The 10,742-nt window shown below is 38.2% G+C and overlaps 1 protein-coding gene across 1 annotated transcript in view; it reads right to left on the reverse strand.

Annotated features, from left to right (window-relative positions):
- The window catches only part of KNTC1 (kinetochore associated 1), a 73,114-nt gene extending 62,679 nt beyond the window's left edge, over positions 1-10,435 (reverse strand). The window contains exons 1-6 of the mRNA XM_047088416.1: positions 10,382-10,435; positions 8,741-8,911; positions 4,190-4,310; positions 2,315-2,430; positions 1,884-1,962; positions 1,213-1,290 (exon numbers count right to left, since the gene is read on the reverse strand). Of these exons, the coding sequence (XP_046944372.1) occupies positions 1,213-1,290; positions 1,884-1,962; positions 2,315-2,430; positions 4,190-4,310; positions 8,741-8,869 (523 nt within the window). The 5' untranslated portion in view covers positions 8,870-8,911; positions 10,382-10,435. The remainder of the gene's footprint in view (positions 1-1,212; positions 1,291-1,883; positions 1,963-2,314; positions 2,431-4,189; positions 4,311-8,740; positions 8,912-10,381) is intronic.
- Positions 10,436-10,742: the final 307 nt, after the last annotated feature.

The raw sequence follows: 10,742 nt of genomic DNA on the forward strand, positions 1-10,742 counted from the left end.
ACACAAGTCACCCTTGTGTGTTAAGTCAAAATTACATACAATCTAGTGAGAAGAACACAGGTCAGAAACTAATAAAGAAATGTTGACTTTTCAGTTTTGCCCTTGACCACTGATATAAACTGTGACAAGATGTCATAGTCAGGACACCAGCCAGGCTGCCTTTTTGTCCCTGGAATGCTTCTCCATACCTTCCCTTATCATGTTTCTCCCTCCTAAGAGGGTCTTCTTCCTGCTCCAACTCTTCTATCCAAGCTCTGAAGTCCTACCTGTAAAGTCTTCATCACTTTGCACACCATTTTGGTAGAGCTCTTTTACTTGTCTGGCTTCTTCATTACACTATGAAGAACTATGTCTTGTAGTATCCCCAGGACCTTGTATGTTCTTGGAACACAGATTATTTAAGGAACTTGCTGAACACATGCTCTGAACTAATTCCTTAACCTTTCCCAGCTCACAGGAATGTATGGTCCATCCATTCACTTAGCACATACTATGAATTATTGTCTGTTATTGTTAACATGTTTATATAGTCACTTCAGTTTCCAGGTTCATTCTTTCCATCAAAGAGCATTTATTATTATGCTAGTGTGTGTCTTGTCTCCCCAGCTAATCTATAAACCCCTTAAAGGCTACAAACAAAGTACATTTCCTCAGATTCTGTTGCAGCCCTCATAATGGAGAAACATAATATGAATACTTTAAAAAAAGTATATGCAGTATCATAGAATCTAATGAAACTAAAATAATATTCTCTCTTTTTTTTAATGTTTATTTATTTTTGAGAGAGAGAGCAGGGGAGGGGCAGAGAAAGGGAGACAGAAGATCCAAAGCAGGCTCCACACTGACAGCAGAGAGCCCAATCTGGGGCTCAAACTCACAAACTGTGAGATCAGGACCTGTGCTGAAGTCAGACACTTAACTGACTGAGCCACCCAGGCACCCTCTCTCTTTTTTAAAAAAATATTAGTTTGTGAGAGAGAGACAGGGGAGAGAGGCAGAGAGAGAATCCTTAGCACAGAGCCTGATACAGGCCTTGAACTCATGAACTGTGAGATCATGACCTGAACTGAAATCAAGAGTTGGACGCTTAACCGATGGAGCCATCCAGGTGCCCCCTAAAATAATATTCTTAAAGAAAATATTCAAAATTTTACCCCAAAACTAATAAGAAATATTGCTGCAAAGCAATAATAAGAAAAATCCATTACTTACCTTGTTGAATTTTTGCAAGCTGAAGGTTTGTAATACAAAAAAATCCATTGTTTGTAAGCAGCAGCATATAATAGGTACCTATTGAAGGAAAATCAAACCAGTTTCTCTAAAAGGTGTGTGGATATGAAATTTAAGCCAGTGTTTGGACCTAGCTTAAAAATATGTCAATTTGCTCATTTAAATTCTAATCATCAAATAATATACTAATGATACAGATAAAGCTTATTTACAAAGAACTGTTATTTGCAAAAACAATGTTAACTTCCTTGAAACTTTATAAATCAAAGTTCATTTGCCAAAAAAAAGAAAAAAGAATCTTAGATATATTGAAATAAATTAAGTATAGTTAACATTTGTTGAAATAAAAATATGATAAATATGCTAAAACCTACAAAAACATTTTAAAAGAATATAATTCTCCTTGGTAATCATAGAATTCTCAAAATGGTAAAAATGAGTTTAGAATATTATATTTAGGAGAAGAACATTTAAACCTCTGAAAAGGACTAAAATAAAAAACTTATTTCTTACAGTAATATTACTTGAATCACTAGAAAATTTAACATTGTATAAAAAGCATAAAAATAGAGTCATGTAATTTATTAACTATAAAGTTGATTTTTTGATTGGATATTAGTCAGAGAGCATTAAAAAATATTCAAAAAACTTACCTTCACTTGAACCGTCTTTCTCAATAACAAGATTCCGGTAAGTACGCTGATTTTCATCATTAGCTTTCTGAATAAAAGCCTAATTGCAAATTCATTTCAAATGATAAGATTAAACTCAGAAAACACAATTAAGGGTTATATTCTCTAAAGCCCAGGGTTATCAATTATTATTAGCAATAATTCTGCCTATGTTCCAAACATTTTAATTTTGAAGTGGAAAACTATTTTGGACAAGCATACTATCTTCAAATCTTAATTTTTAAATTTTGCATTTACTTCATGTTTCTGAGGTATGATTCTTAAAATTTCATGTAAAGAACATTATTTTTTCCATTTAAAGCACAAATTAAGCAACGGTTTATTAGTTTTCGTTGTCTAAGAGATAATTTCAAATTTAGGTAACAAAAAGAAAAACATTAACAGCGTCTTACATTAGTGAGTAATGTTTGCTTCGATGTTACATGAATAAGATGTAAGTTGCCACTTCTCTCCCCAACCAAAAGAAACTTTCCTTCTTGACATAGGCCAACTACATCCACTTCGGTATCTGAAAATTTCAAATCAAAGTTACAAGCTTCCCACAACTCTTTCTGCCCACAGGTCCTGTCCTCTTGCTTTAATAAAACCATCTTTTTGCACTAAAAAACAAAAAGTTATAAGCTTCCTTCAAAAACGTTTATTTTCAATCAATGCAAGAAATTTGCAAATTTTGTCATTAAAAGCCAACTATTCAAGTTTCTCTTAAATACTTCCAAAAGGTGGTGATTAAAAAAGAATGTGGAGGGGAGGGGTTGAGGGTGAGGAGGCAGTGAAAATGGGGCATGGGCATTGAGGAGGGCATTTGCTGGGATGAGCACTGGGTATTCTATGTAAGAGATGAATCACAGGAATCTATTACTGAAGACAAGACTACACTGTATACACTGTATCTGTATGTAAGCTAACTTGACAATAAATTATTTAAAAAAGAATAAAACAAAACAAAACAAAACAAAATAAAATAAAATAAAATAAAATAAAATAAAATAAAATAAAATAAAATAAAATAAAATAAAATAATGTGGGGCACCTGGGTGGCTCAGTTGGTTAAGTGTTTGACTTCGGCTCAGGTCATGATCTCACAGTTTGTGAGTCTGAGCCCTGCATTGGGCTCTGCACTGGCAGTGCAGAGCTTGCTTGGGATTCTCTCTGTCTCCTCTCTCTTTCTCTGCCCCTCCCCTGCTTGTACATTCTCACTTTCTCAGATAAATAAACTAAAAAAAATTTTTAAAAAGAATGTTACTCTTGTATTCAGTGAACAAAGATTTACTGACCACTTACTGCATGCTAAGCAATGGCCTAGGTCTTTTGCATATATCTAAGAATAGTAACAAAAGAGTCCCACCTTCATGGAGCTCAAATCCCAAGGCAGAAATACATGGTAAACAATTAGAGCATAATAAATTACATGATATGTAAGAAGGTGGTAAATTTTCTGGAAAAAAAGAAAAAGTAGAGCAGGAAAAGATAGTTTGGAAGAGCCATGCATGTTGCAGCACTGACTGGAGCCCTCAGGATAGCCCTTGTGGATAAGATGAGACATAAACACTTTCCACAAGTGTATTACATGTTAACACAGCCCACTACTCCATGATGAAACTGTCAATCTTGTGGATCATTCAGGGTAGATACATTAAGATTCCACAAAATAGGAGTTCCTTGCCTCCATACTGCGATCAGGATTGGCTTCTCACATGCATACCTCCTGACTTTTTCTGTTGTCTAAGTTCTTAAACAAACACTTCAACAACCACCACTCACAATTTCAGAAAAAGCATTCACAATGTTTTCACCTATATTTCAGCACACTCACTGACTTGTCCCTTATTCTTACGTCCACATTTGCATATACTTTAAGTCCTTCAACTCAACGAAGAATTTATAAGTAATTTAAAAACTTTTTACACGGCTATATATATTCTAAAACTATTCAAATACCTGTCTTGATATTGAAATTATGTACAAGATTCAGGAATGTGAACACAAATGAGCTCAACTGGTTTCTACAGTAATTCTAATTTTAAAAACCAGGCAAGTAAAGTCAATTTGTTTTACATGTACCCTTTAGATTTACTGAGGAAGGGGCTAATCTCAGGATCCCTTGCATCTAGTACTCTTTGTCCAAAAAGGCATTCAAGATTAATTTCTTGAAATAGTCCAATTTCAAGTCTTAGAAATAATGAAGTAAAGAAAAGGCAATGCAGTAGAAATTGGCAGAAAGCTATATCTGACTTCCAATTTATTTTATTTCATTACATTAGACTTACCAAATATAAGATGCAGTTGAAGCAATCTACAAACACTGTCAAGCAGGATCACCGATTGATCCACTACAATAATAAATCCGTTACTTAGGCTACATGCTTGTATCTTTGGATTTAACGAGGCCTGTGGGAGGGAAAAGCATGAGTAAAATAAAATGTTTTTATACAGTTTAACAATGCTTACCAAGAGTATCATCATAGTCCCAAGCACCTACATTTAAAATTTGAAAACTTTTCTTCTTTTTTTTTAGTCCATATATCTAATTAGTCAAGCTTTTCTTTCTATGGTATATCAATCCATTCAGAGTCCAAAATAGGGAAACAGTCCAAGACTGCTAAGAAAGGGCAAGGGATTCTCATGAGCAAGTCTTTGTTTCCTAAGGATGGATCTTATGCCTGAAGGAGTCAGCAGGCATGAAAATAAACAAACAAGCCATGACTGGCGCAAGGTCTCAGTGTCTGGGATATGACGGCTCGAAGGATGCAAACAGGAGGGCTCACACCCCCACAGACAACAATAAAGAGAGCAGAACCAGTCAGATTAAAGCCCCGAGGAAATGCAACTCTGGTATGGCCACGCCAGAAAACTGGATCCTTGTGCAAAATGTTCTGAGTTTTAAATATTGACAGCCAAGTCAACATTTTAAAAATTACTATGCAAGCCAAATAGGAGTCTCTGGTCTTCAGCTTCTGGTACTTGGAGCTCTGCACACAAACGTTTCTGGAAGCAGTTGGACAGCTCAGTGGTTGACAGTGCTCAATCACTTGCTGAGTAATCTTGGGCAAATGCCTCAACTGACCTCTCTGTACTCTCCTGTACCTACAACACTGGCCTGTATGAGCATTAAATGACTGAATTTGCGTAAAGGCTCAGAAGATAGCCCTGCATATAATATCCACTCAATCAGTGTTAACTGTTCTTAATCTCCCCTGGCTGGGTTTTCATCCAATCAGTTCATTTTGGGCCTGTTTCAACAGTCACCTTTTCCAGGTGAAATTCTTGAAAATGCCACCACATTCTGATGCTTCTTAATACTTTTAATTTGCTTCTTCTGATAGCAAGAAGTTACCCCAAAGCACTGCAAAGGAGGAACCGTGCAATACCTTCCTGGGACGTACCCATACAATTCTCTCTGCTTGGATAGCTCTTCTTCCTCCTCTTCTTTTTTTTAGGACTTTATTTTTTAAGAGTAGTTTTAGGTTCACAGGGCAATTGAGGGAAGGTACAGAGAATTCCCAAAAATCCCCAGCCTCCACATATGCACAGCTTCCTCCATTATCAGCATCTCCCACCATTTGGTACATTAGTTACAACTGAAAAACCTATATTGACACATCATCACCCAGAGTCCATAGTTTATATTATAATCCACTCTTCCTATTGTACATTCTGTGGGTCAAAACAAACATGTAATGACATATACCCACCATTATTATACTATACATTTTCAGTGCCCTAAATATCCTGTGCTGTGCCTGTTCATCCCTCCTCCCCTCAACCTCTAACCCCTGATAACTACTGATCTTATCACTGTGTCCATACTTTTACCTTTTCCAAAATGTCGTATCACTGGAATCACACAGTATGTCACTTTGGTTGACTTCTTTCACTTAGTAATAGATACTTAAGTTTCCTCCTTTCTGTGGCTTTATAGCTCATTTCTTTTAGTGCTGAATAAGAATTCATTGTCTGGATGTACCAGTTTATCTATTCACCTACTGAAGGGTATCTTGGTTGATTCCAAGTTTTGCCAATTTTAAATAATGCTGCTATAAACATCCATGTGCAGGTTTTGTACAGATACTAGTTTCAACTCCTTTGGGTAAATACCATGGGGTCCAACTGCTGGATTGTATGGTATGAGAATAATTTCGTTTTGTAAGAAACTGCCCCAAAGTTTTCCAAAGTGGGCTGTACCATTTTGCATTTCCACCAGCATGGAATGAGAGTTCCTGGTGTTCCACATCCTTGTCAGCATTGGGTGTTGTCAGTGTTGTTGATACTGGCCATTCTGATAGGTGTGCAGTGATATCCCGTGATTGCTTTGTTTTTTTAAGGTTTATGTATTTTTTGAGAGAGTGAAAGAGAGAGAGCTTATGCCATGAGTGGGGAAGGGGCACAGTGAGAGGGAAACACAGAATCTGAAGCAGGCTCCAGGCTCTGAGCTGTTAGCGCAGAGCCTGACATGGGGCCGGAACTCACAAACTGTGAGATCATGACCTGAGCTGAAGTCGGATGTTCAACCAACTGAGCCACCCAGGCGCCCTATGACATCATATCTAACAAAGCTTTGCCTGATCCAAGGTCACAAAGATTATTTTGGATTGTTTTTAATTTCAAATTCTTCTTGTTTATTGCTGGTATATAGGAAAGCAGCTGACTTTTGCATATTAACCTTATATCCTGCAAGCTTGCTATAACTGATTTTTATTTTGTTCATTTATTTTTTAATGTTTATTTTTGAGAGAGAGAGAGAGAGAGAGTGCATGCACAGGGAAGGGGCAGAGAGAGAGGGAGACACAGAATCTGAAGCAGGCTCCAGGCTCTGAGCTGTCAGCACAGAGCCTGACACAGGGCTGGAACCCACAAACCCACGAACCGTGATATCATCACCTGAGCCGAAGTCGGATGCTTAACTAACCGACTGAGCCACCCAGGCACCCCTATAATTGCTTTTTAGTTTCAGGAGTTTTTTCAGATTTTCTACATAGACAATCAAGTCATGTGTAAACCAAGACAGCTTTCTTTCTTTCTTCCTGTATGCCTCTTCTTTCTCTTTCTTGTCTTATTGAATTAGCTGACATTTCTAGTATGATGTTGGAAAGTAGTGAGAGGAATACCTTGCCTTGGTCTGATCTTACTGGGTAAGTTTCTAGTTTCTTACCACTAAGTATGATGTTAGCTGTGAGTTTTTTATAGATATTCTTTTTTTTTTATAAATTTTTTTTTTTTCAACGTTTATTTATTTTTGGGACAGAGAGAGACAGAGCATGAACGGGGGAGGGGCAGAGAGAGAGGGAGACACAGAATCGGAAACAGGCTCCAGGCTCTGAGCCATCAGCCCAGAGCCCGACGCGGGGCTCGAACTCACGGACCGCGAGATCGCGACCTGGCTGAAGTCGGACGCTTAACCGACTGCGCCACCCAGGCGCCCCTATAGATATTCTTTATCAAAGAATAGTTTGTTGATGTGAAGCCTTACACCGATTTTTCCAGCTTTACTGAGATACAATTTATATCTAACATTGTGTAAGGTTAAGGTGTACAATGTGATGATTTAATATAGATACATATTACGAAATGATTACCAAAATAAGGTGGTAATTACTACAACCATCACCTAAACATTAATTGATTTTTGAATGTCTAAGCAACCTTGCATACCTGGGATAAATCCTATTTGGTCACAGTATATAACTTTTTTTTATATATTGTTGAATTCAATTTGGTAATATTTTGTTGAGGATTTTTGTATTTCTATTCAAGAGAAATATTGCAGTTTTCTTTTCTTATAATATCTTTGCCTAGTTTGGATATTAGGGTAATGCTGGACTTACAGAATGAGTTAGCAAGTATTTCCACTGTTTATGAGTAAGGTCCCCAGAAAGAGGTCCTGCCTTTCAAGCCCTAAAAAATGCAACTCTTCTTTCTAATAATTTGTCTCTTCTTCATTTAAACCTTCTTTCTTAGAGAATGAAATATTACATTGACTAAGGAAAGTGGAGGGAACTTGGGCTATAATACTCTGAGAAAAAAATCAGATGTACTTTCTCTACCAAAAAAGACCCTTTGTTTACAAAAAAAATACTTTATCAGAAGCAAATTACTGAAAAGGAGAATCTGAGTTTTTCTATAGGATTCAAACAATAAGGTTTCAAGCCTGGGCTGAGAATGGTAGCATTATTATTAAAAGAGGAAAGGGGCGCCTGGGTGGTTCAGTGGGTTACGTGTCTGACTTCGGCTCAGGTCATGATCTCGTGGTTCATGGGTTTGAACCCTGCTATCAAGTTATACAGTGTCAGTGCGCAGCCTGGTTGCGATTCTCTCTCCCTCTCTCTTTCCCCCTCCCTCACTTGCATGCGCACACTCATTCTCTCTGTCTCAAAAATAAAAATAAACTTAAAAAATGTTAAATAAATAAATGAAGAAAATGAAACGTAGAAAGAAATGCATGAAAAGGATAAATGTAACCTCAGCAGTGTGCTTAACTCATGGGTGGAGTATGGGAGAGCATGGGAAAAGGAAGAGACCTCAGGGGCTTCAACTCTAGTGGTAATGTTTTATTTCCTGAGCTGGTGGTGGGTACTTTTTATATCACTTTATATACATTCTGTATGTCCAAAAGTCAAGAAGAGCTATGAAATGTCCAGTTTTGGAAACAGTGAACTTAAGACAATAGTGGGAAAATTCAGATGGAAATTTCCAGTAACATGAGACTGAAACTTGATTCCTCGAGAAAGTGCTGTCAGCATTTACAGAACATTTACCATGTGGCTACTAGGCTTACTATTTAGCAAAAACGTTTTGAGTGAAAATAGCATCATAATCATTACCTTTTCAGAGGAGATCTTCGCTAGCAAATCAACTTGATATAAAGCGGTTCCATGTTCTTTTCTTGAGCCAACACTTAGGTACCCGCTTCCTGTATCATCACTTGTCAGCAACTCAATATCATTCCACATGTTTCTGAGATTGTCTTCCTGGGTCAGGAACCACTACTTTCCCTGTGACAGTATGTAAAATAAGAGAACAAATTATATTGTTGCATAGAACACAGTTCCTTGGGAAACAAAAAGTTTTAACAAAAAGGACATATAGATATATGTGTCCCTATAAATATAGACGCATATGTATATATACATATACATATATATATAAATCCAATGAAATCTCCTCTTTGTGTTATTTCTGCAGTCACTAGCTACTTTGGACCAATAAGATAAATGGAACTACAGCTATGATTATCATTAGAGAACAATGTATTGGTTTAGGAACATAAATCTGATCTCAGCAATGTATCCTAGAGCTTCTAGTATTTTGTGCACCTAGCTCAAAATTATAACAAGTTTTCATTTGAAATAAACCTTTAAGCAGGATAGCAATGAATAGTGGAAGCTCTGAAGTCAGACTATCTGGGATATCCAAGGATGGTTAAGGTTCCAGCTGAACTTTAAAAAAAGTCTGTTATAATGTTTCCAGTAACGTACAGTAAATGAAAATAAGAAGGGAAAAATTGGATTGGGTTTCTGACTGCACCAAAGAGTATACATATAACCCCGGGACGGTCGCTTGAACATCTCATCAGCAAAGACTATATAACTCATTGTATGTATGGCGTGTGGGATCAAATACAAAGATGGAAAACAATCCCTGGATCGATCGCTGGTGGGGAACAACCACCAAATAATTACAACTGTTTGGTAAGTGCTAGCAGAAATACGTTTTAAAATTTACAGAATGTACAGCACAGGGAAGGAATGATTTTTGACTTGGTGCTCCATGTTTACGACACTCGTCCTGGATTTTGTTCCTCAATTCTCTGTAACAAAGACATAGTTGTACCTACCCACAAAGGTTGTTAGAGAAGTTTTAAATATTCACAGAACAAGGCTTGGTTCGCGGCAAGCACTCAGTCTTATGCGTTAGGTGACTATTTTCATTGGTGGAAACAGGGAAGATTTAGGCTACGGTCACAGGACGTTTCTAAACACGGGAAAGAGTTCTTACCGAGAGTGTATGGCCAAGAGCAAGAAGCCAATTATGCAAAGCTCGGAGGGAAAAGTGACGCAGGCCGAATGCACAGGCTCAGAGCCTGGAACGAGTCTGGGGCAGGTGCCAGGCCACAGCAAAAATGAAACAGTGCAGGAGCTAACGAATCCTCGACTTCAAGATTGGATTTTTATGCTCGGTGCCGCAGGGTAAAAGATACTAAGCAGACGAGTGACTTGATTCGAGTAACGATTTGAGGTCACTCCGGGTGGAGAACCGATTAGCAAATTAAACGAAATCAAAGTGTCAATTAGGCCCCCATGCATAAGTGCTCCCAGCTGGGCAACAGACCAGCAAGAACCGGCTTCAAATTCTCTCCCGCCAGCGTCTTGAGGGAAAAACGCCCCGAGGTGAGATGAGGCCGCTATTCCTTCGACGTGAACCCACCCCCAGGTCTTTACAGCAGCGTGTTTCCCCCTCCTCACCTGCAACTGCAGAAACTAAAGAAGAACACTCAAATCTACCGCCCCGCTTCCTTCCCCCGACAACTGTCCCTAATCTCTTCAGGTTCTAGCCCACAGGTTTAAATTGGCGGGAGAACACAAACCCAACCCCTTTTACGGCGGCCGGAGGAGGCCAAGACTGCTTTAGAATCGAAATAGGAAGTCGCCCCACCCTAAATTCCACCCGTTTCGATTTCCAGGCTGCGCATTCTAAGTAACCTTCTTGGCACCGCCCTCCTCCTGGCCTTACACGCCCCCTTCAAAAGAACAACCAATCACCTCTTCCAAACACGTTGCTATAGAGACTCTTATCACCACCCATTTTTTTTTTTTCTTCCCAGCA

The sequence above is a fragment of the Lynx rufus genome, unplaced genomic scaffold, assembly GCF_022079265.1.
Source record: "Lynx rufus isolate CCGP_SWC_20201006 ecotype Redwood Valley unplaced genomic scaffold, mLynRuf1.p SCAF_24, whole genome shotgun sequence".
NCBI classification, from domain to species: Eukaryota; Metazoa; Chordata; class Mammalia; order Carnivora; family Felidae; genus Lynx; species Lynx rufus.